This window comes from Chiroxiphia lanceolata, chromosome 25 (assembly GCF_009829145.1).
Source record: "Chiroxiphia lanceolata isolate bChiLan1 chromosome 25, bChiLan1.pri, whole genome shotgun sequence".
Taxonomy (NCBI): Eukaryota; Metazoa; Chordata; class Aves; order Passeriformes; family Pipridae; genus Chiroxiphia; species Chiroxiphia lanceolata.
Window position 1 is genome coordinate 1,987,776 of NC_045661.1, and position 24,515 is coordinate 2,012,290.

General features: G+C 53.1%; 1 protein-coding gene across 2 annotated transcripts; it reads left to right on the plus strand.

Moving 5' to 3' along the window:
* The first annotated feature begins 1,259 nt into the window (after nt 1-1,259).
* MFSD4A (major facilitator superfamily domain containing 4A) lies at nt 1,260-23,098 on the plus strand. 2 transcript variants are annotated; one of them, XM_032710980.1, is made up of 10 exons: nt 1,260-1,782; nt 8,653-8,851; nt 8,979-9,218; nt 15,488-15,656; nt 17,212-17,327; nt 18,241-18,414; nt 19,721-19,868; nt 20,514-20,584; nt 20,759-20,879; nt 21,999-23,098. In XM_032710980.1, exons 1-10 carry the CDS (start codon nt 1,730-1,732, stop codon nt 22,061-22,063), a joined length of 1,356 nt encoding a protein of 451 aa, XP_032566871.1. In that variant the 5' UTR covers nt 1,260-1,729; the 3' UTR covers nt 22,064-23,098. The 2 variants fall into 2 exon arrangements, with proteins under 2 accessions (XP_032566871.1, XP_032566870.1); XM_032710979.1 differs by lacking the exon at nt 1,260-1,782 and adding an exon at nt 2,437-2,785.
* The last annotated feature ends 1,417 nt before the right edge of the window (nt 23,099-24,515 follow it).

A 24,515-nucleotide genomic window follows, 5' to 3' on the forward strand; every position in this document is an offset into this window, starting at 1 on the left:
TGGGGTCTCAGCTGGTTCTACCCCAAGGAAACCCTTAGAAAACCTATAACTGGAGTTGGATTTCCCCACTGTGTCGAGACTGGGCGAAGAGAAGCGACACCAACAGCACAGCAGCAAATCTGAGCCAATCTGGGCCAAAGCTCCACAGCCACTGCAAGCAGGACTGATCCCCACAGAGGAGCTGAAAAAATTAACTGGTCCAGTGTGAAAAATGCCTGCTGTGCCTCTTGCTGTCCCAGGAATGTTGGAGGGCACGGGAAGCTAAAGGAAGGGCTTTTCCCAAGCGCCTGTTGGATGTTTTGGAGCGCGCTCCGAGGGATGCTGCCGGCTGCAGTCGTGCTGCTCTGCTCTTCCTTCATTCATGGTTTCACTTTGCAGTTTGCAGCAAGTGCAAAACTGTGGGTGTTTAATTCAGTGCAAGTACAACATTGATCTCAGTTTGGAAAACAGCCGAAAGTGCCTCCTCGTGGAGCTAATTCGGGGGATGCACATACTCATGGTCCTGTGGCTTGCATTTTTATGAGCTGCCTCCCAGGATCTGGATTTCAGTATGTGGAACCAGAAAGGATCTGTGTGTTCCTGTGCTGACTAACCCACCTACGCCTCGGTTCTTATTTGCAAGCAATATCTTGCATGGCTTGTGTTATCCCTGATAAAAGGGCCTGATATTCCTGGAAGCAACTGTTCCAGCATTCAGGTCAGTTGTTGGAGCTGGGGAAGGGGTTGTGCCAATATTTGTCGGCTCTGGTGCCTGGATGCTGCCTTTTCATCCGGGAGTGGGGGATGCAGGGAGCCTGCAAAGGTGGGGAAAGCCTCGCTCAGCCATTTTAGAGTTGGGCATTCAAGCCCCGGGGAGCTGATGCTCTGCAGTGATGGGGATGCAGCAATGGAAGCCAGGAGCAGAGTGCAGGTCTCCCAACTCCCTGTCCAGCAAAGGGAGAATCAAGATCAAGATCAAGATGAAGAATGTGGCTCAGGGGAACAGCAGGTCAGCCCTTCCTCTGGGGCAGAGCACTGGTGTGGGGAAGACAAGGACCTGCTGTTTCATCAGGTTAAGTTGACTCTGTGAACAAGGAGATGTACGGACAAGGAGGGTCAGGAGATGACTTTCCCAGCAGTGTTTTGATGGAAAGGCCTTTATTGTCACAATCCTTTCTCCCTCATCCTCCGCTTGTGGATGGGGAATTGATCTGAGACACTTTGCAGCAGTGTGGCCTCTCAAATCTAGTTTTTGCCTGGCAGGGAGAGCCTGAGGCTGTGGCTTCCAGGCTGTGCCTCCCCCTCCCCTCCACCCTGCCATCCAGGCTGTTTAGGAAGGTGGTTTATCATGTAATGATAAAACTGAATTTCCGCCCTCGCTGTTGACTCACTCCCTGTCCCTGAGCAAAGCTCTTCATTCCTTCCTGGCCCTGGGTTTTCCCATCAGTCAAACAGGACAAGGACATTGCTCCAGCCCTCCAGGCAGCTCAGCTGCTCCTTTGATTGTTTAATGGTTTCAAGTGCAGGTGCTGAGCGGCCCCAGGAGTTGTGAGTTTGGGGCAGTTGGGAGGGCGGGGGTGCAATGACCCCCCTGCCCCCCACAGTCACTTGGCTCACTTTGGTGCTGGAAGGGGATGTGACCTTGTTCTCCTCACTCGTGGGAAGACTCCAGTGGATGCCACGGGCACGGAAGAACAAGGACTTGGACGCAATTTGGATTAGCTAAACATTAAGCTCTGGCCAGGTGGAAATGAGCACCTGCAGCCCCGGAGCAGCATTCCTGAGGGCCGGGTCACAGGATGGGTGAGTACCTGTGCCCAGGAAGGGACCAGGAGCCAGCCCTCCACCATGGCTGAGCTCCATCGATTCTGCTTTTGCCTGGAAAGAGTGTTCTAAAAATTGCCAGTCTTTCCTAGCTAAAGTAGGTGAAATATTTATAAACCCATCCTCTAGAGAAGACCTTTTGCGTAAGCACCGACTGCTCCGGCTTTAAAACCCGCGCCCTCCCCCCGCCCCAAGGCATCCTGTGCCTCTTATCTCAGGGAAGGGGCAACTTTAATTGCGTTTCTCTGGGAGGGTGACACCTATTTATGGGCGCGGGAGACCGCAGGGACGGTTGGCAGCAGGGGAAAAAAACGAGGAAAAAAAAAAGGAAAAAAAGGAGATTTCTGGATTTCCTTGCTTGGCTGTGTTCTCTGTTCCTGTAGTTTAATACCGCGGGGTGCGTGGACCACGCAAAGGGGTCGCCCCACTTTCGGAAAGACGATGCGGGGACTGGGAGAGAGGAGAGGGAGGAGGCGGAAGAGGAGGAGGAGGGGGGGACACGCGATGCTCGGGATCCTTCCAGCCCCCGAGGGATGCTCCGGGGTCCGCCGGGGCGGCTCCGGGGGCGGCGGGGGATGGAGAGGGGCCCCGCTCCGCCCGGCCCCGGAGGCGGAGCCAGCGCCCGGCGCGGCGGGATCGGGAGCCACATCCCGCAAAGGAGGAGCGGGGCCGGGATCGGGAGCGGGGCGGCGGCGGGGCCGGAGCCCAGCGCCGGAGCCCATCACCGCGGCCGCCCCGCGCCGCCGCCCACCATGTGGTGGGACGAGCGGGTGTCGGCGCGGTTCCGGAGGAACCTGCAGCCCACCCTCACCTACTGGAGCGTCTTCTTCAGCTTCGGCCTCTGCATCGCCTTCCTGGGGCCCACGCTGCTGGACCTGCGCTGCCAGACCCAGAGCTCCCTCTCCCAGATCACCTGGGTCTTCTTCTCCCAGCAGTTCTGCCTCCTGCTCGGCAGCTGCCTCGGAGGGGTCTTCAAGAGGACGTAAGCGCCTGGCAAACTCAGCGCACCTCCCGCGGGGGGGACCCGGCTCCGCACAGACCCCCATCCCTTACCCCGGCTCGGGGGCGGGCAGCTCCAGCTCCCCCCCCCCCCTCCTTTCCCGGGATTCGCCTCCCTCCCGCCGGCTTTGCCGGGATGCTGCGTGGGAAAACCATTCCCGAGCGGAGCGACCGTGGGCGTCGCGGAGGGTCCGCAGCCCCCCTCGCCCGAGGGCTCGGAGGGAGGGGGATTCCCGGCAGGAGCCGCTCCCGAGGGTGCCGCTCTCCTCCTTGTGTGGTTCCATCCCCTGGGAGAGGAGCTGCCGGTTCCTGGAGCTCAGCGCCGGCGATAGCCTTAGTGTGAAGTTACAGCCAGAACTTCCCGGGAGGGTGTTTGTTTCTCCTCGACCTCGATTGTTTACCGCAAAAAAAAAAAATATTTTTGGAAGCGTGTTTTTAAGAACATGGGCGGCAGAAAGCGAGGCGTTTGTCGTGCTTCCCGGGAGTTTGGGCAAACACGTGGCGGGACGTGAGCGGGGGGCGAGCAGGGAATTTGAGGGGCTGAGGAGAGACCCGGGCACGGCCAACCACGGATCTGCACCGAGCCTTCCGTCCAGGATGTGTTTAAAATAAATAACCCGCGATGGCTCAGCCCGAAAGATCGCCGGAGAGGCGTTTGATTTGGGGCTTGGTGACAGTTGTGAGAATCAGCTGATTATTTACATTGTCACCGATCCTCCGGGTGGTGATGTAACGTGTCAGCTCCGCGTGTGTCTGATACTCACCCCGCGTGTACGGGCGAGGCGTAGCCGGGAGAATTTTTTTGCACGAATCCTCGTCGGGAAACGCTTTGTTAAACATTTCTGGCGTTTTTCGCTCCTGGGGAGCGTCGGCTGAAGGAGGAGGTGTTGGAGCACCTGTAATTTGCCGTCGTGGCGCGTTGAACTGTCCTGGCTGGAGGGGCGGGAGCTGCTCCGTGGGGCTGTGCCGGGTGGGGTGCCCAGGAACGGGAACGGCACGTGGGAACCTCGCTCTGGGTCTGACACGGATCTGAGAGTGCTGGGTCAGCAGGCAGAGCCTTTGCCAGCCCCCGGGGCTGCCTCGCATATGTTTGAAGGAGCAGGGAAGGAAAATGCAGAATTGTTTCCTGCTGTCAGCTCCTACCAAAGCTCCGGGTACGCGGATCCGTTTGGGATTTTGCGCTTGGAGACTCCCAAACTTTTAACTCTGCAGCGGCAGAGGGGGAAGGAGTGTGTTTGCTGCGGAACCGGGATGTGTTTGGGGTTGCAGCCTCTTGGAACACAGAGGTTTTGGGAAGTGCCTGTGAATCCCAGCAGAGGACTGACAGCCCTGCCAGGCAGGAGGGAGCATTTCAGATACTCGTGCTTGTGAGCATTGTGGAGGGTTACTCACAGCCTGCCAGGGTACAAATGTGTGGGTTTGGATGGGAATATTAACTGTTCAGGCTCCAGGAGCTCCAGTACTGTCCCCTCCTCAGGGATGGATGGATTGAGCTGTCCCTGCTGCTGAGGGTTTCTGCTTCTGGGCCTTGCATTGGGTTTATAAATCAAATTATGCCTGCCCTGGTGCCAGGCAGGGAGGAGCACTGGGCAGGTCATCTTTTGCAGTTAGGACATGGAAAGCTGCTCTAGAGCATCCCAAGCATTGCCTGCCTGTGAGCAGTGAGCCAGGTCTGGCTGCAAGCTGTGTGTGATTCCTGATGCCTGAGGAACACAGGCTTGGTTTTTGCTTAAAATATCTATTGGCCTGAGTGATGGACTCGTGAGGGACAGCAGTGTTGTCACTGCATTCTGTGGCAGAAGTGGGTGGTGGGACCTCAGTAAAGTTTGATTCCTCTGACCAGAGAAGGTGCTGAGTGCTGGGCTGTGCTCCTGGCACTGGGGATTTGGAGCATAATGATGGCACGAATCCCTTCAATAAGAGCCTGGGCTGCCAGAACCAGCTCCAGAATTCCCTCTCATGTGAGATTTTTTGGGAAGAAAAAAGTTTGCCATTGTGAGGTTCCCTGAGGGGTGTAGAAATATTGGTTTTGCTCTGTGCTGGAGTCCTGGGTTTGCTGCTGGTCCCTCGTTGGGGGGTGCAGAGTCTGGGCTGGGGGGGAGCAGGATGTAGCTTCAAGGTGTGTTGTTTAAGCTCACCCTCAGGTTCGCAACAGGCTGCTGCTCTCTGGTAACCCCTGCTTGGGTTTTCCTGGGCTGTTGTGACCCAGCTCTGCTTCAGAAAATACGGATTTTCACAAGGTGTTTGCACGAGTGGGGTTGGGGTTGAGGTGGAGTGAGAGCCCTGGCTCAAACCCTGGTGCTGCCCTGGGGTTTTAGAGGCTCCAGGAGCACAGAGAGCCCTGGCAGGGGCTGGTACCCCCTCCAAGGAACCCTGTACTCCTCTGTGGGAAGCACCCTGAACACTCTTGTTTCCTGGTATTCCCTGGGTTCCCAGGAGCTCCTGATGTGGTGTGAGGCTGTGTTGGGTGGGAGTGCTGGGGGGGACCTGAAGCCCTCCCTGGGCTCAGAAACCCAAGTGGGAGGTGAGATCTTTGGGTAATCCAGCCCTGAGTTCCCCAGCACTGCAAGCTCCAGAGGGGAGCTCTGTTCTCCTGCATCCCCTGCCCCTCTCCCTCTTGCTTCCCACTCTCCCATGTTGTTGGATTTTAGGCCTGCTTGGTGAAGTTAAAATCACACTCCCTCTGTGCTGCTGTGCCCCACACACTGATGGCAGAAGCACCAGGGTGACTGAGCTCCTGAGCCCCAGGTTGCTGGTTTTTATTCAGAATCTGCATTTTTGTGTCCTGCTGAACACTTGCTTTTGCTCCCAGTGTTTGGGTCAGCCCTGAGCTAATCCCAGTGGTGGTCAGCAGAGAAGAGGAGGGGACTGCTGGGTCTGGTGCTGTGCTGGAGCCCTGAGGAGGCTCCACTCACAGTGACCCACACCAGGGCCTGGAGGGTGGATGAGATGGGACCCTTTTACTCTCCTTTCATCTTTACCTCAGGGCACCCCACAGCACATCAGCTGAGAGTGCTGCCCCTGTTCTCTCCCTGCCCTTCAGGCTCCCACCTTCTGCAGGTTTCAGCTCCAGAATGTGGCTGCTGCACACAGGACACTTCTCCCTGCAAAGGAAAACCTTTTGTTGCTGAGAGAGCAGCCCAGTGACTTGAGCATGTCAGGCAATGCTCCCTGAGCCTGGCTGTGCTTCCTCTGGAGACAAGGGGACCTGAAGGCTGATGTGAGATAATCCCTGCCACGTCCTCACCTTGTCCCCTCAGGGCTTTGGGGTTTTAATGATCAGTTTTGCAAGTCTGAGTTAGCCTGATTATCATTTTTCTTCTTGATGTGAGTGGCTTAGAAAACGCTCCCTGGGGGCAGGGAAAATGTGCTTGGAGCTGAAGGGAGCCTGCTGCAATGGGAACAGCCAGGGAAGGAGAGGGGGAGCTTTGCTGGCTGTGGCTGCAGGATTGACTGTAGAATTGACCATCCTAATCCTATGGAGATCAGCCTAAACCTTCCCTCAGGCCCTGTGATGGAGCCAGGTTGTGCTCTGGGTGGTCCTGAAACAGAGTCTGTGGCATTCCAAGACTCTGCTGAAGTGGAGTCTGCCCTGGGCACAGCCACAACTGGCGCAGAGCTGTGCTGGGCACGGGGACTGGTCAGTGATGGGGACACAGAGGTGTCAGAGGCCAGGCTGTGGCATGACAGCAGGGCTGCTTTTTAAGCCCTTGGGAGAGGTGAATTAGTTTTGCATCATCAAGACACGAGGTACTCTGGAAGTCAGGGGGTACCTCGTTTAAGGATGCTTTCAGAGGGGGTTGTGTCTAAAGGAATCCCTCAGAGGGTTGTTCGGTGCCTCCCTGGGTGCTGAGCTGTGTCCTGCAACTGCATCTTCAGCATCTGGCAGCAATTTCTTGCTCCCCCCCTAATGCCAGAGCCAGGGAAGGGGCAGCAGGGCTGTGTTTCCCCCCAGGCTACTGGTGTTTGCAGGGGGGGTACAACCGTGTTCTTCACTTATGGCCAGAGGCAGGGATTTTTCCCCATTGGGGCAAACTGAGGGGATATTTTTAGTGCTTATTAAGGCCATAACATCATCCACAATTAATGCCTCTCTCCAGCAAGGAAGGTGCTCCCCAGCTCAGCACAGGCAGTGCCGTGGTGGCTCCGCTGGGGCTGCGGGAGGGAAGAGGCGTTTTTGGGATGTCTCGTGTGCTTTTCCCCCGTCACTCCCGGCCTCGGATGCACCAGCAGCTGGTGCCTCTGCCTCTCTCCCTCCTGCTGTACCCTGGAGAGAGCTGCCTCATCTCTCCAGGCCCGAGGCTGCCTCTCTCTCATTTGTTAGCTGCTCTTCCTGCCGTGACTGTGCACATCTCACATCTCACATCTCGCCCGGCTCCCGCCCTCCCCCAGAAATCCCACGCTGGCTCCCCGCTTTGCTGTCAGGGAGCCATCAGGAGTCACAGCCTGCTGAGATGCTGTCTCCTGCAGCACGGGCTGGCTGATGGGTGAGCCGGGCTGGGCCGGGCCACGTGAGCAGGGCCAGGTTTGTGCCACCGGGCAGCAGAGCACAGCAGAGGTGCCCTTGGCCCGTTTTCCCCGCGGTGCTGTGGAAGTGCAGTGTCAGCAGGACGGGGAGGGTGCAGGGCCGAGTCCCTCTGGGGCTGCAGATGGATGAGGGCCACGCAGAAACACAGTGAGATGCCCAAGGCCAGGCTGTTCTGGACGAGCAGGGAGGGCAGGAGGGGTGGCACCGAGGTGCCCAGCTGTGCTCCCAGCCTCTGCCTCCTCGTTGCCTTCCCCTGCCTGGCTGGCAGGGTGTGGAGCAGAGATGGGGGTGTTCTCCTTGCTGGGGATGTACCTGTGAGCCCTTTGCTGTGGACAGACCCACACCCCCCATCAGACCCCGATTATTGCTAATTACCAGCTCACTAAGCAGCTGCTGGTCATCACCCTCGGCTTCTCCAGGGTTTGTACCGTTCCCTCTCTGCTGTGCCTTTACGGTCCCATCTCTCTGCTGGTTCCAGCGCTTCGCTGTCTGGTCCCTGTTTCCTTCCTTCCTTCCTGCCTTCCCACTTGGCAGCTCCGGGGCCGGGCGGTGCCAGCCCGGGCGCTGCTCTCTGGCTCCCCCGGCTCCCACCGGGAGCTGCTGCCAGACCCGGGAGGGGACACACCGGCTTTGCCTCCGCCACGAACGGCCCCGGGGCTCCTCTGACGGACGGTGTGGGTCGGGGAGTGGCCGCAGGGCTGAATCCCACCCTGTCGTGCCGGGAGGAGAGGTGGTGCTGCCAGAACACAGAGATGGCACAGGGCACGGAGACGGAGCTGCAGTGGCTGCCCTGTGAGCAGGACAGCACGTTCAGGCAGGTCTGGGATGACACAGTGCTGTGAGTGCCAGCAGCTCTCGTGTGATAAATGAGAGAGAAATGACCCAGAGCTGCTCAAGAGTCACAGTGTGGCCCTACACCTGCCCGTGCCCACATCCCTTTGCACCCCCAGATCTGCCCAGTTAGCAAGGGGAGGGGATTGTTTTGCCTGGAAACACACACAGCACGTGGGTTTTGGAGGGATGGTTACTCAAAAAGCTGGGGGGAAGATCTGCCTCCTTGGGGCATCACCCTCCCTGCAGGAGGTGGCATGCCCAGGGCTGGCTGTGGGGGTGATGTAGGGGCATTGGGGTGAAGGGTGGGTGGTATTTCCCTTCTCTTGTCAGAAGGGCACGTGCTGGAGCTGCACTGAGTTGGAGCTGCAGCCTGTGGGTGCTTCTCCTGCTAATTCCTGCCCTGGAGCTGGAGGCAGGGGGCAGCTCTGGTGTGGGTGCTGCTCTAGTTGTACTAACCCTGTCCTGCCTTTCCTCTTTCCCGCTCTCAGGTTGGCTCAGTCCTTGTTTGCACTCTTTGCCTCCTCCCTGGCCATCTCCCTGGTCTTTGCCATCATCCCCCTGTGCCACAATGTGGTGGTGCTGGCTGTGGTCATGGCTGTGGCAGGGCTGGCCATGGGGTGCATCGACACCATCTCCAACATGCAGCTGGTGAAGATCTACCAGAAGGACTCTGCCATCTTCCTGCAGGTGGGTGTGGGGTCTGTGCCTGCCCTGGGGCTGTGCTTCCTCCTGGAGGGAGAGGAGGGAGAGGCTCTGCCACCCCCCTGCAGAGCAGTGACCCCGCTGTTCCACTCGTGGGTCTCCTCTCTTGCAGGCCCTTCACTTCTTCGTGGGCTTTGGGGCCCTGCTGAGCCCCCTCATAGCCGACCCCTTCCTGTCAGACACCAACTGCATCCTGTCCAACTCGACAGCCAACGCCTCCAGCAACCTCCCTCACATCCGAAAGTCCCTGGTGCCACACCACCCGGGCAACCTGTCCCACTACGACCTGCCCATGAAGGGCATGGTGGTGACCCGTGTCTCCTACGCCTTCTGGATCATGGCCCTCATCAATGTAAGTGGCTGGGATCTTGGAGTGGCCCGAGATCTTGGTTGGGAATATCCCTGCTCCTCGGGTTTGCGGGAGGCTGTAGGGTTTGGGGGGGGGGGTGCTGGTGCCTGTTGGGTGCTCCTGGTGATGGGGAGAGGCACGAGGATGGTTGTGCTGGTCCACAGAAAAGGTTCATTTTTTGCCAAGTGCCCGGGTTCCATCAGGGCAGGACTCTGCAGCGGTCACTATGCCATCAGACAGGATGGGGGGGAGGGACCATCCTGCAGGGATTTGTCTGAGCCCTCTGGGAGCAGTTTGTACCTCCAGCATCCCCTGACCAGGAGTTGGACCAGCAAACTGCATCAGACCCCCAGGGTCCTCCTCCCTAGTTAGCTGGGAAGGGGCTCAGTGCTGTGGGGATGGTGTGTCAGGAGGGGGTTGGCCAAGATATTCACAGCAAAGTGCCCATCAGTGAACTGAAAGCTTGGCCAGGGTGTCTCTGCCTGTTTATTGTGTTTCCTGGTGTATCACAGCAGATGTAGAGGCCCCGTGGTCCTTCCTTTGGAGTTCAGTGCCTGTCCTCTTCCCCTGCCCTGCTGAGTCCCAGAGGGGATCCCCAGCGAGCTGCTCCTTCCTGCAGCCCCTGGGCTCTCTTTTAGAATCCTAGAATAGAATCACGGAATAATTTGGGTTGGAAGGGCCTAAAGATCACCTCATTCCACCTCCTGCCGTGGGCAGGGATGCCATCACCACCCCAGGTGTGCCCAGGGCCCCATCCAACCTGGCCTTTGTTCCCTGCCTCTGGTTAATACCAAACCCCAGCAGGGTGGAATCCAGCTGGTCCCTTGCACAGCCTGGCAGGGCTGTGCCCCTGTCGTGCCCATCTCCAGTCCCTGTGCAGCAGAGCTGCTGCTGTCCCTGCCCTGGCAGCAGGAGCCCTCCCAGCCTGTGCCTAATGGCCCATGGAGATGTGGGGTGATAAGAGCACAGGGTGTTGGTGCAGGGAACATCGGCCCTGCCAAGTGGTGCTGTTTGTGCCAGGGCTGATGCCAAGCCTGGTTATGGTTCCTGGATGGGAACCCCTGAGGGTGGGGGTCCTGGGGTGCCCCGAGGGCAGAGCAGAGCCCAGCCCCTGGAGCCCTGGCCATAAAGTGCTCTGTTCTCTGCTTATAAAGATCTGCCAGGGCAGGGACAGCTGAGCTGGTGCCCCTTGTGCTCACCCGGGGAGCTCCTGCAGGAGAAGTGAAGGGGGATCCTGAGAGCAGGACCTCCTGGTTCCTGTCTGCCCTGCAGCCCCAGAGCCTCCTTCCCCTCCCCTCTGAAGCTCAGCCCTTGCCCTGCTGCCAAGGCATGAGGATGTGTGGATGCTCCTTCTCCCTGTCCCTGCATCTTTCACCACTCCACACCGGGCAGAGGGAACAGGTTTCCTCGTGTTCCTCCCATTTTCTGAGAGTTATAACTAAACCTTACCCCAGTGCACCTCATGCAGGGGCTTTCACAGCTCCCTGAGGGGAGGAGAACAGGCAGGTGAAGGAGCTGGGCAGGGGCTGTAATGAGCTTCTGTGCAGAAGTAGCAAAAGAATGCTCTGCCTGGGAGGAGAGGCAGCTTTAATTACCTCCAGCTCTGCCTGTGCCATGGGAAATGTGCTTTTAATTACACCGGAGCCTTATCTCCTTTGCCAGTCAGTTCTGGGCAGACTAATTTAGTTCTGAAGCAGCAGTTTAATGCCTGCTTTGAACCCCACAGTGGGGCTGAGATGGGGAGCACTGATGGTGGCTGCCAGAGCCCCCTCTGTTCCCAGCAGTGTCCTGGGGGCATTTTGGGGGCAGGATGGGACCACAGGCTGTGCCCAGCAGGTTGGGAGCTGGGCTCGTGCATCACGACGTGCTCCAGTGCCATTTGCTCGTGTGGGTGGCTTGAGTGTGTTGTGCCCACACTGAATGCAGAATTCCCACACGCTGCAGGGATACCAGGAATACAGCAGGGAGTCTGGGGTGCTGGAGACCAGATTTCGGGATGAGGGTTAAGGCAAACATAAATAGAGTGGGGGAGCTGGATGTGCACAGCTCTGGAGCGTGTCCCTGTGCCAAAGCTGTTATTGCCTTTCCCAAATCCTCACTGAGGGAACTGACTTTATTCCTTGTTTAAACTAAGCCAGCCCTGCTGGAGATGCTGAGCTCCCAACCTGCTGACCCTTCTTTAAGGTGTAACTATCGGGGGGGGGAGATGATGGTGAGGGGCATTTAAACCCCCAGGGTTCCATAGGAATGGAAACCTGGAGCAGCAACTCTGTTTTAAAACGCTCAAACCCCACATTTCCACCCCAGTTTTCTCGCAGGGCTGTGTGTATTCTGACAAGACACAGGCTGGAATGATTCATTTTGAGTTCTTGCTTTAAGTGGAAGTGTCTCAATTTGACTCTGGCACAAGTGTGATGTGTAAAGCTTGTTGATGTCATTGAAGCAAAATGGCTTTGCTTTAGCAAAAATTCAGCAGCTCAACATAATCAAAACAAAGGGCTTGGATGACTCCCCAGCCAAAATCTCTCGTTCCGAGAGAAAAAAAATTTCGCCTTTTCGTCCAGATTTGGAACAAAAAACAATATTTTAAAATTCAGTTTTCCCACAGAACGGAAATTTCATCATCCAGCCCTTTCCAAGGGGCTGGAAATCAGGAAAAATGTTCCTCTGAGAGGGATGTGTTTGTCCGGAAGGTGGTTTCCCAGGGGAAGTGTGGGACACTCCATTGTGCTTAGGTTGCTCCAAAGTAGCCTGGATACAATAGGAGGGAATGATCCCGTGTTCCTGAGGGGGAGAGACTGAAATAGCAGCTGGAGGGAAGGAGCTGGATTATCCCCACATTGTCTGTGGGATGCAGCAACTTGTTGAGCTCATAACGGTGGTTAAAAGCTGCCAGGGGAAGGAAAAACCTTGGGAATTTGGCAAGTGGAGGCTGGAGTGTTGGGTCCTGCTGCCTGGTTGGTCCTCTGGCTCCCTCAGGTTTCTGGTGGGATGCTCAGGTGCCCCTCTCCCCCCTTGGAAAAAAACGAAAACCTTCTGCTGAAAAAGGCAGGAAAGCAGCAAAATGAGCCCGGGCAGAGAGTCTGTGAGCAACTCCCTGCTCAGGAGGGGGGGGCTGGTGGGAGATGGGACTGGGGGGTGCAGCTTGGTGGGGCTGGGGATGGTGTGGGACGCTGTGGGTTCTGCAGGGTGGTGCTTTGGGGACCTATGTCCTTGTTTTGGGGTTTGTGCTGTGGCTCATCTGCTTTTTCTCGCTGTTTGGGCTCCCTGCAGGGTTTGGGGGTTTTGGGAGCTCTTTGCCTCGTGCCAAACAGCCCAGACACAGCCAAGGCTCAGCCCCAAGAGAACCAAAGCTGCTTTAGGAGCTGAGTAACAGGATCCTGCCTGGATAAACAGGATAAACACAGTGGCCCTGCTTGTGTCCTGACTCCAGGGGCCAGTGGGGCTCATCCTCACCGCCCAACCTCCCCAGCTGGGGATGGGGGAACTGGGGATGGGGAGAAGGGCTCAGCACCAGCTTGTGGCACTGGAAGGGACAGTCCCTGAGCTGTCATTGTCCTGCAGCCAGGGCAGGCTGCTCCTCCAGGAGGGATTTATCCCTTTGCTTGGTGAGACCTGCCCTGGCAGGGCTCTGCTGTTCAGCTGGGTTTGCTCCTCTCCAGCTGCCCGTGTGAGAACTGTGTTCGTGCTGCTCCCTCCCCTGTGCCCACCCCAGACCCAGGGCTGGACCCTCCTGTGGGCCAGGTGGTCCCCCAGGTGACGTGCCAGAAATGGAGCAAAAAAGGCACCTAAAGCTCTAAAGCAAAAGGGACCTTCTTGCCCTAGAGATGAGGGTGTGGAGAGCAGGGATACACCTCCACTTTGGGAATTGAGGATTCCCAAAACAGGGCCCTTTTCTGTGGAGGCACCAAGTGCTCCTCAAGTCTGGAAGTGCCCAGGGCTGTTATCTGTAGGGCCAGTCCCTCTGCATGGGTAGATTTTTTTTTTTTTTTTTTGCAAAATCTGCAATTTAGAAGAATAAAAATCTGGTCCTGACCTCCGGAAGGATCAGAACTATCAAGCAAATGCGTTTTTCTTCCATGGGACCGAACTAACTGTTCCTATTCCCATTGTTCCCAGAACAATGAAGACTCGTAAATGAATTGAGGGCGAGAGAGGCGGGGTGGGGTGTTGGGGGGGGAATTCTCCATACATTTAAATCGTGCCACGAGCCAACAAAAGGCAGGAAATTTGGAGCTGGAGCTCACACTTGCTCGCAGACATGTAGAAAACAAGGGAATGAGCTGTCACTTAGGATTTCCTGGCTTTTATTCCCCCCCCCCCCCCCGGCCCGTGGCAGAGTAAACACCGCCGGGTGGTGACGAGGGGCAGGACAGCTCCCTTGGCTCCCCTCTGCTTTCTCACCAAAGAAAAAAAAAAAAAAAAGAGCAATTCCCTCTGGGCTCGGAGGCACCAGCGAGTCGTGGGAGTGTGCAGGGAGTGTGCAGGGAGCGGGCTCATCCCCCGGGAGCACCAGTGCCAGGGAATCCGGTGCTGTGGATGCAGAGGGCAGGGACAAGCCCACGGTCCCCGGGGGTGTTGGCACCGGGCAGGAGGGGAACGGTGGGGTGGGACTGCAGGGAACGGGACTGTCCTGTGCTGGGAGCATCCCTGGATGGACAGGGGGCTCTCAGGCAGCCACAGCAGTGCTGGGGGCTCCCCTGGCCTCATTGCCAGCTCCCTCCTGGGCCAGAGGGGCTGTTTGGAGTCGCTCAGCTGTAGCTGAGCTGTCGCTGTTGGCCTGGGAACCACGAGCTCATCTCTTAGGAGATGCTGAGCAACCTCTGCTAATGGCCGGGGATGGGTCTTGGAGCAGCTCACTCTTCCCTCGCAGACAATTCCAGCCGCAAAAGGTCTCCCGTTAAAACTTCCCCCGGGCAGAAGCTGCTCTATTGTTTTATTCTTTGGGCAGAAGTGGCCAAATGTTGGCCCCTGGAATGTTTTGGTGCCTCGTGAGGTTTGTATTTCGGGGCCTTCTGTTCCACTGTCCCTGTTCCCAACCCCAGGTGAGTGGTTCCCATCCCACAGGACGGGCTGGAGATGCCCCAGCAGATCAGGAGAATTTTCTCTCAACTTGCTTTATTTTTTCCCCCCCTGTCTACTGCCTCCCAACAGGCTCCATCCCTCCCACAGTGACCCCTTACCCTCACCTCCCATTCCTGTCACCAGTCTGAGTCACAAAACCCTGCACAGAAATTATCTGCTATTACATCATAGCACAGAATAAATAACCAAAAGTGTTTTATGCCGGGTGACATTTGTTTCAGGCTCACTTCAGACTTCTCAACGAAATATAAACGTGTGTGGATAAATAAAATAAATATAAAATATATTTATAAATGTATTTATAATATATTTATCTATTTATATAATTTATCTATTTATATATTTATAATGTATTATTATAAATATTTTTATTACATATTCTAAATATATTTATTATATATTATTAATATTTTATATATTATATATTAAATATATGTATAAATATATCAAAATAAATAAATATAAAATAAATATTAAATAGATTTATAAATATATTTATAAATATATTAAAATAAATAAATAAAAATAAAATAATTATAAAATATATTTATAAATATATTTATAAATATATTTATGAATATATTAAAATAAATAAATAAAAATAAAATAAATATAAAATACATTTAAAAATATATTTATAAATATATTTATAAATATATTAAAATACATAAATAAAAATAAAATAATTATAAAATATATTTATAAATATATTAAAATAAATAAATAAAAATAAAATGAATATAAAATATATTTGTAAATATATTTATAAATATATTAAAAATAAATATAAAATATATTTATAATATATTTATCTCTATATATTTTTATATATTTATATATTTATAATGTATTATTATAAATATATTTATTATATATTATAAATATATTCTTTATATATTTATGATATATAATATATTGTATATAATATAATATATAATTATATATAATGTATTATATAATATATAATAAATAATAAATATATTTATAAATATAAATACACTTACAAAAATATAAATAAAATAAAATGGTGTGGATAAAGTAAAAAGCATTTAAGGAGTTTTAAAGTCATTTGTCAGCTTTTTCTTTTGCTCTCGGGGGGCACCTCCTTTGTAGCTGCTGGGACCGGGGCCCCGGGCGGTGTTTGTGCCGGGCTTGCCGTGCTCACCCGCCCGTCTGTGCCCCCGCAGCTGCCGGTGCCCATCGCCGTGTTCTTCCTGCTCTACAAGGAGAGGATGGTGCCGTGTTTCAATGGCAGCAGCCACCCCCTGCTGTCGGCCGATGAACTGGCCATGGAGACCCGGCCCGTGGACAAGGACGAGCTCTCCACCCCCGGGCAGAGACCCCAGGCAGCCGCAGGTGAGCCGGAGCCGCTTCTCCCACACACAGATTTTGGGGGGAGAAAAAAAAAACCCCAGGTTTGAGCGTGTCCGGGTTTAACAAGTGAGATCCAGCGCTATTGTCTGAGGGAGGAAACTTTCCCGAGTGTACACATGAATCTAATCCAGGAGCACTCAGACAATCCAAACAACCCATTTGGTGCCCAATTACCCTCAAATTAGGTGGAAGCCCTGAACAGAGATTAGACTCCTAATCCTTAATTAGGACTGCAGCCTGTATTTCTCCTAAAACTGACCCTGGGCTGCCTTTAAACACACCTGAAAGTTGTGCCCCTTGGTTCCCTCTGGTTTGGGGTCAGGTTTCTCTCTGGCTGTTCAGTTTAAAAATGGCCATTGTGCTGCAGGCATTGATTTTTATGGGAAAGGAATAAGGCCAGTGCCCTTGTTTGAGGGGGGGGAAAGTTAAATCCAGCAATAGTTTGCTCTTGAGCTTGTGACTACACCCTGTTTTGGGGACAATAGTGACATTGTTCTTCGCTACCCAGGAGAAACATATCGAAGTAAATTCTTTGGTTAATGAGTGAATCTCGGAAGTAAACATGGCTTAGGGCTGTCAGGGGAGTGTTCAGTGTTATTTCTGGAGAGATGGCTCTACCTGAGCAGTAAAAGGGAATTTTAGGGAATGCTTGAAGGTGGGGACGGTGGAGATGTGCTGCAGGGAAGGGTTGGGGGTGTCCCTGATGGAGTGGATTCCCTGGAGTGTTCCACAACCCACTGGAGCTTCATGTTCTTCAGATCCCCCTCATCCTCTTAAATGCAGCTGGGATTAACCCTTAGGGAAGGGGGAAGGCTGTAAATTCACTGCTGGGATCTGGGACAGACACGTCTGTGCTGGTGAAACCCCTCCTGCCCCGCAGCAGGGACAGTTCCATCCTTGCCATTCAGGAGCAAATCTCACCTGCACAGGACTCCACGTGCTGCCACCTCAATGCCAGCCCCTTGCCCATCCCAGAGGAGTTGTGCTACAAGCACAAGGATGGGAAGGCTGGGAATTCCTGGGGTCCTCACCTCGAGCTTTGCCAAGCTCCCAGGGGTCTCTTCAGCTGAGGTGACAGTGAGCTGTGGGTGTTTAATCCTCTCTTTCCCAAAGTTGGCCTGTTTGGTTAAATATCATTTATCCCAGGAATTCGAGCTCTCCTGGGCAGGACCCTCCTGGGGGGGGGTTCCAGGGGTGAGGGGCTCTGAGGGCTGTGGTTGGATGGGCTTGGGTTTGTTGCCTGTCAGAGCAGGGCCAGCAATGTGGGGGCCCTAAATGGGAAGAGGAGCACAAGCAGCTACAGTACAAGGGGTGGCAGGTTCCCTGGAGAGCCAGGATGCCAGCCTGTGGACAGCAACCCAAACCCACATCCCTCTTCCTGCTGAAAGCTTAGAGGTGGGTAAAGGTGAGGTGGTGCCAGCCGAGGGCAGCAGTGCCCCACATCCACAGTGAATCCGGGCACAAAACAAACCCCCACTGAGGGCTGGCAGCCACCCAGACCCCCCAGCTGAGTTTGCTTTGCATTGTTTTCCACCAGGTCACGACGACTTATTGAGCTGCTGCCAAAGCAGGAACTTCAGAGGGGCTTCCTACACCTACTTTGCAGTCCACGTCACCGGGGCTCTCGTTCTCTTCATGACTGATGGGATTGTGGTGAGTTCAGCTGACAGAGGGGTCTTGTCTGAGCAAAGCTCTGTGGTTTCTTCCTCCCAAACCTCTTGGAACAGCCCAAACCCAGCATGTGCAGTGGGCTGGACACGAGGGGCTGCCAGGCAGTGGTCTGGGGCTCAGGGTCGTTCCAAGCTGATCCCAGCCAGGCTGATGTGTGTCCTGCTTCTGGGGAGGCTTTTTTGGCTCCTCCTGGGCTCTGTGGTGTTGCAGCTGGATTGCTAAAACCACTGACCACAGCTGGGTTAGAGCTGGAGCTGTGTTTTCTGCTCAGCAGAGGTCTCTTCTCACTTCAGCCAAGAGGCAAGAACAGCTTCATTTTAATTCAGAAGAAATGGTGGCTCTTTGAGGGGGTCTCCTGAGCCCCCAAAATCCATGCTGAGGACACGTGGGGCTGGTGTAGCCCTGCAGTGGCCTGGCAGCCTGGCCCTGGCTGGGCTTTGCTGTGTGTGGCATGTCTGTCCAGGCAGGGAAGGCCCTCCCTTGGCTGGCAAGATGCTGTTCTTCTTCTTTGTCTCATGGTAAAACACTGCTGGGTCTTAGCAGGGTGTTAATGAGGGTGCTGAGGTGAGTGGGGTTACACAGCAGCTAACAGGGATGGGAATGATCATCTTCAGGGATGACCAGCTCCTGGTTCTAAATGTGATGTTTGGAGAGTGTGGAATTCCAGAAGGACAAGGGAAGCCCCTGGGGGAGAGAGAATCTCTGCAGATAGAGCTCAGCGTGCACTTCTGCTGTTGCTGCTGAGTCTGGACTGAGGTTGAGTCCCGTGTTCTGCTTCTGGTGGAAGCTGCCAAGCCCTGGGAACAGGTTCCTTCGTGGCTCTCCACCCACGAACGAGCGAGGGACAGGTTAAATCCCCGCCCTGGCCGTGACAGGATGTTTTGTTTCCCTGCAGGGGGAGTACTCAGGCTTCGTGTACAGCTACGCGGTGGAGGAGCCGCTGTCTGTGGTGCACAAGGTCGCCGGGTACCTGCCCAGCCTCTTCTGGGGCTTCATCACCCTGGGCAGGCTCATCTCCATCCCCGTGTCCTACCGCATGAAGCCGGCAACCATGGTCTTCATCAACGTGGTAAGGCCGGGGTTAGGCTGCTTTAGTCCTGGTTTAACCCCCACTCGGTTTTGTCTCGGTTTGGTTGGGACATGAGGAGCCCCAGCTCCTCTCCGGGGCAGGTTTGCACCGGGCAGGGCTGGACAAGGGGCCCTCCAGGCTTAAAACTTGACTGGGGAACTTTGCAGAGCCCAAACTCCCCAGTTAACCCGGTGTTAGAGTTGGGAAAGCGCCCAGGAAAGTGTCTGCCAGCCTCGTTTACTTTGCACACAGGGAGGTTAATTCCATGGGAAGGGGAAGGCAGGTCATTCCATGAATTCTCTGCTTAGACTGCAGCAGTTGTCAGAGAAACCAGCGTGGTGTGAGGTGGCTTAAATTAGTGAAATACTTGGAGAAAGGGGAAGGAATCCCTTCAGGATGTGTAAGAACAACAGGGAGGGAGATGATCCCATTCCCACTCCTTAGGAAGAAGAAAGGAGTGAAAAGGCATTTAATTTACAGTTTCTTTAAACCAGAAGTTATTTTGGTGGTGAGTTTCCCAACTAATACTGTGAGGCCGAGCACGGGGTGGTGAGAAGAGACATTTTGGGATATTTTGAGTAAAAATTCCCTTGGCTGGCACTGCCCCCTGTGCAGCGCTGGGAGCTGTCACTGCAGGGTCACACCAACGGCAGCTCCAATTCAGCTTCTTCAGAGCCCAAATCTCCCTTGAGCTCATGCAAATGAGCCCCAATCAGAGCTGAGACAATTAATTCAGTACCAGCTGGAATCTCAGAGCTCCCTCTGCTGACTCTGCCCTGAGAGTTAATTCTTTGAGAGTGGGTTAAGTCTCATTCAGCAGTTAAATCTTACTCAGGTTAAAGAATTATTAGCCATTGAAATAGGTAAATATCATGGAAGGAGAAGTACTACTGTAATAATTATTATTTTATTCAACGTGATGTATCGATATTTACACACCTTTTATTATTAATTATTATTTCCCAAATCTTCGTTCACGAAGCTTAAGCCACGATTAATTATTATTATTACAGCAATTATTTAAAATATTAAATATCAATAAGCATTTTTTCAGGTACAATCTTAAGTTTCTACGTAACGAAGTTGAGACATAAAACCAAGTTATATCATAAAATCCTGCTATAAAAAAATTACCAAATTCTTTAAAGCCAGGCGGATTTTTTTTTTTTTGTGCAGTGACTTCGTTTTCTCAAAGACTGGTCTTTTCTCAGCGTATTTTCTTTTCCAGGCTATTTTCCTATCAGAAATAAACCCCAGAGCCTGTTGCAGCTCAGCATTTCTCTCACTCCACGTGTGTTGTTCGCAGGTTGGAGTCCTCATAACCTTCCTCCTGCTGCTGATTTTCTCCTCCAGCGTCGTCTTCCTGTTCGTGGGCACAGCATCCCTGGGGCTGTTCCTCAGCAGCACCTTCCCCAGCATGTTGGCCTACACTGAGGACATCCTGCAGTACCAAGGTGAGCAGGGATTTGGGAACACCCCTGGCTGTTCAGATACCATCACCCCAAGCAGCTCCTTCCCTCCCCAGGGGGTGCCCAGGAGGAGGCCTGGAAGCAAGAGCTGCTTTGGAATTGTTTGTTCAAGCTTGGAGTCACAAACCCAGGCTGTAACAACCCCTGCTTGGCTGGCTGATAACTTCCCCAGGCAGGGATCCAGCCTGGTTCCTGCTTTCCTGCAGCTTTAGGGCTCTCAGGCTCACACAAGTGCTGCTTTAGGGGTTTTACAGGGAGATAAGTTTTGAAAACATCATCAGATTATCAGTGAACTGCAAACCCCGGAGCCTGGCCAGCTGTCCCAGGAGGGCTCTGCCAACCTCTGTCTCAGGGGCAGTGAGACAGAAAACTGAGAATCTTTCCAGCAAGGAGCAACATCACCTCTGCCAACAGAGACGAGGGATAAGGAGATTTGTTTGGTGGTTTTTTTTTTTTTTGGCTTAAGCTTTTCCCTTTCTGCACAGCTGCAGGTGAGCAGAGGCATTTTCAACGTTAAGTGGGGACGTGCATTGAGTATTTGTAACTCTTGTGTGGGGAGATCCCTGGAAGAGCTTTTTAAAGCTGGTCCTGCTGGTTGTCCCACCTCTTCCTGCACTGTTTTCCTTGCAGGTTGTGCCACGACTGTGTTGGTGACTGGAGCTGGGATTGGGGAGATGGTCCTACAGCTGCTGGTGGGCTCGGTGAGTAGGCAAGAAAGGACAAAAAAAAACCCCTGACTGGAATTTTAAAGTCAAAACTTTAGTCCTGGTTTTGGAGAAGAAGCACTGCCTGACCCTCGAGTTATCCCCCCTGACTGAGGTATCTGAGTGCTCTGGTGATGTCTGCTCCCTTTCCCATTTCCCTTCCCACTGCAGATTATCCACGATCGGGGCAGCTACAGTTTCCTGGTCTGTGGGATGATCTTTGGATGCTTGGCCTTCACCTTCTACGCCTTCCTGGTGTTTTTCCACAGGATGTACCCCAAGCCCTCTCCAGGTAAGAAAGCACCAGCCCCTCAGCCCTGCTTTTGGAATGAAAGGAAGAGCAGCACCTGCAGCACCACAGAGCCAGGGCCCAGCACTCCAGCAAAATGCAAGGAAATGTTTATTTTTCTGCTGCTTCCTCTCCCCTTTTCCTGCTTTGACTTGCCCACAAAGCCTTGGCAGCCACAACCCAGGGTTTGCTTTCTTTTCTGTTGGAGAAGCGAGGGGAAAAGTAGGAATGGTCTGTGGATCTCAGAGAGAGAGAGAGAGAGACTGAACCAGCTTCCCTGTGCTGTTCCCTGGCTGAAATCCAGGGAACAAGTGGGTCTGCTATCCATGGGCAGCTGTCAGGCTCTTGAAAAAAGCCTCACTGATAAAGGGTTTCTTGCTTATCACCTCAGTCTGCAGAGGCTGTTTGTTTTTATAAGCACCTCCTGCAAAAGGAGCAGAGTGGGACAGGGAAAAACATGTCCAGGGTGCAGGGAAGGGGTGACTGGGGCTGTGTGGGGTCACACCTGGAGAGCTGTGCCCAGTTCTGGGCCCCTCAAGACAAGAAGGACATTGAGGGGCTGGAGCGTGTCCAGGGAAGGGAAGGGAGCTGGGAAGGGGCTGGAGCAGCAGGAGAACTGAGGGAGCTGGGGGGGCTCAGCCTGGAGCAAAGGAGGCTCAGGGGGGACCTTCTGGCTCTGCAACCCCCTGACAGGAGGGGGGAGCCGGGGGGGGTCGGGCTCTGCTCCCAGGGAACAAGGGACAGGAGGAGAGGGAACGGCCTCCAGCTGTGCCAGGGGAGGGTCAGGTTGGACATCAGGAGGAATTTCTCCCTGGAAAGGGCGGTCAGGCCTTGGCAGGGGCTGCCCAGGGAGGTTTGGAGTCCCCACCCCTGGAGGTGTCCAAGGAAGGACTGGACATGGCCCTCAGTGCTCTGGGCTGGGGGACAAGGTGGGGATGGGGCACAGGTTGGACTCGATCTTGGAGGGATTTTTCCAACCTCAGTGACTTTCTTCCATGACCAGTGAACTAAACTCCTGTGGTGGGTGATGGAAAAGCACCATTCCTGGTTGGGAGAGCTCATGCCCACCCCCTTTAAGCTCAGCAGAACTGCACATTCAGGTATTTCATGTCCCTCCTGCAGAGCTGGACGATGCCTCTCCCGACAAAGCAGCAGTGCCAGATGACACGGGGCAGTACCAGCGCTGAGGAAGTGGCCAAGCTCTAGACAAGCAATAAACCATCCCCCCCCCCAATTAAGCATTACTCTCGAGGATGATTTCAACATTTAAAAAGGACTGAATCATGCAAGTTCTCTGCAATCAAAAGCACATTTGGCTGGGTAAGTGAGAATCAAGGAAACATCCCAAAAACACCGTGGCACGAGCTGCCAGAGGCACTGGGACCAAAAGGACTTTAAGTGCCAGCCTGACCCTGAAAGGCGTGAGCAGAGAGGATTTCCCAACAGTTCCTCCTGTAAATGAACTTCCTTACCTGTTCAGGATGGAGGGTGGGAAGGAAGAGGTTCTCTCTGCTCCACCTGTGACTGAATGTCTCCTGGCTTGGTTATTGAATCAAACAGATTATTTTTCTGGCCTGTAATGTACAGAAGCCCCCTGAATTTACAGCACAATACTGGATTTTAATTCATTTTTGTGCAACATGGACTCGAGTCGATGTCACCTCCATTTACCCTCCCAGAGGGGAACAGTTCCACACTGTCTGTATTTGCACACTTGATTCCTGTATATTCCACACTTACCTTCACTAAGACAGTGTCTTACTCAGCATGCTCAGGCCTCTTGATTATTACAATCATTTGCTTTTCTTTTGTTTTTTTGTTTGTTTTTTTTTTTTTTTTTAAAGAATGAGTTGTGATGAGTTTGTTTTGCTTTAAGTCAGCCACTCACTTCAGCTGCTGCAGTGGCAGTGTCCTTTAGGGTGGTTTTATTTCCAGCTTCCAACTGAAGCTTTCACCAGAGGTATTTGGGAGCCAGTCTCCAGCTGCTTTACCTGTGCAATATTCTCATCCAGGTGCCTTGTGTAAGGTACTCTCATAGCCCACGCATGGCCTGCTCCAGCTCCGGGGGAAGGACTGGCTTTAGAGGAATGTAAAAGCTCCAAACAGCTCCTTCTTCAGTGAGTGATTGGACATGTTCTTCTTGCTTTAACTGCTGTATGTGGATGTACATATGTATGTGTGTATATAAAGCAGTGTTTAATTAAAGGTGATTGATTGCTAAATTCTCCCGTGCCTGGACTCGGGTACCTCCAGCTCTTTCTGGCCAAGACCATCAGCTCCTCCCTTTACCAGTTTTTAAACTCAGCCTGAATTTACCAGCTGTTTTAATTTAAACTCTTTTTAGCATTTCTAGAAGCCCAGAATGGGTCTGGTTGGAAGGGACCTTAAAAGAACCTCTTGTTTCACCCTCCTGCCACGGGCAAGGGCACCTTCCACTGGCCCAGGCTGCTCCAAACCTGGCCTTGAATTTAGGTTTAGTTTCATTAGAGAATCCTAGAATAGGTTCTAATTCTGGGATGGGAGGCAGAGGGATGAGCTAAACCCAGAGTTTAACTGCATTTACCTGTTCCTGCATTTGCTTCATACACTCACCCTCAGGTACAAAGTCACTTTAACTCATCAGCTCTTGAGGCTGTTTCCACAGGACCATCCGTGGGGGCTGGTGAAGATATTTTATGGAAAAAAGGCTTGGAAAAATGGAAATAACCCAAAGAAGTTGTGGCTGTTCCATCCCTGGGAGTGTCCAAGGCCAGGCTGGACAGGGCTTGGAGCAAACAATTCTAGTGGCAGGTGTCCCTGCCCGTGGCAGGGGGTGGCACTGGATGATGTTTAAGGTCCCTTCCACCCCAAACCATTCCATGATTCTACTCCAATCCTAGACCAGATTCCACCCCGGGCAGGAGGTGCTGCAGTTCTTCTCCAGCTCCACAGGATGCCACTGTTACTCTCCTGGAAATTACCATGAAGGGGAAAAAAAAAAGCCTGTGTGTGTGTGTGCAAAACCCATTTGCAGCAAAGAAAACCCCACCCCAAACTGTCCTTCCTGAGCCCCTCCCACCAGGAGAGCATCTCTGCAGCCCTGCCCAGAGGAAAGGGAGCAGAAACAATGCAAGGAGGGGGTTTCTTTGGAAGGAAATCTCCTCAGATGACGTGGGTGCCACACCAGCACTGTCAGCTCTTCAATAATCTCAGTGTGTCCCTGCAGGTTTGGAGAACACGAGGCTAAATCTGCTCTGCCAGAGCAACAGTGCCCCTGGCACCAGTTTGGCAACTCAAATCTCCACTCTCAGGTCTAGGCAGAGGGTCTGCTTAAAGAAAAAAATGCTACTTAAAGGAAATTTTCACCGGAATAATACCTGGTTTGGGAAAAAAAGACCCAAACTTCCCAACTCCATCTCTGTCTCCAGGCTGTAAAAGGACTTTTTACCTCCAGGTCTGCTGAAGTCCCTCCTTCTCACAGCTCTGCAGCTGTAACTTTCTATTTCCTCTACTGAAAAAAATGAAACAAACCAGTCAAAAAGAGCAGAAACTTTGTTAAAAATATTTATTTAAAAAAATACAATTGTTTTGCATGTCTGGTTGCACATAACTATTAACATATGATTGACTTGAATAATTTTGCTACAATGCTTTTTTTAA

Excerpts from the sequence above, each read along its gene's own strand:
- MFSD4A (XM_032710979.1), top strand. The coding sequence starts at position 2,556 with ATGTGGTGGGACGAGCGGGTGTCGGCGCGGTTCCGGAGGAACCTGCAG. Across the intron at positions 8,852-8,978 it reads ACTCTGCCATCTTCCTGCAG|GCCCTTCACTTCTTCGTGGG; the intron begins GTGGGTGTGGGG and ends CCTCTCTTGCAG. Across the intron at positions 20,585-20,758 it reads TACAGCTGCTGGTGGGCTCG|ATTATCCACGATCGGGGCAG; the intron begins GTGAGTAGGCAA and ends TTCCCACTGCAG.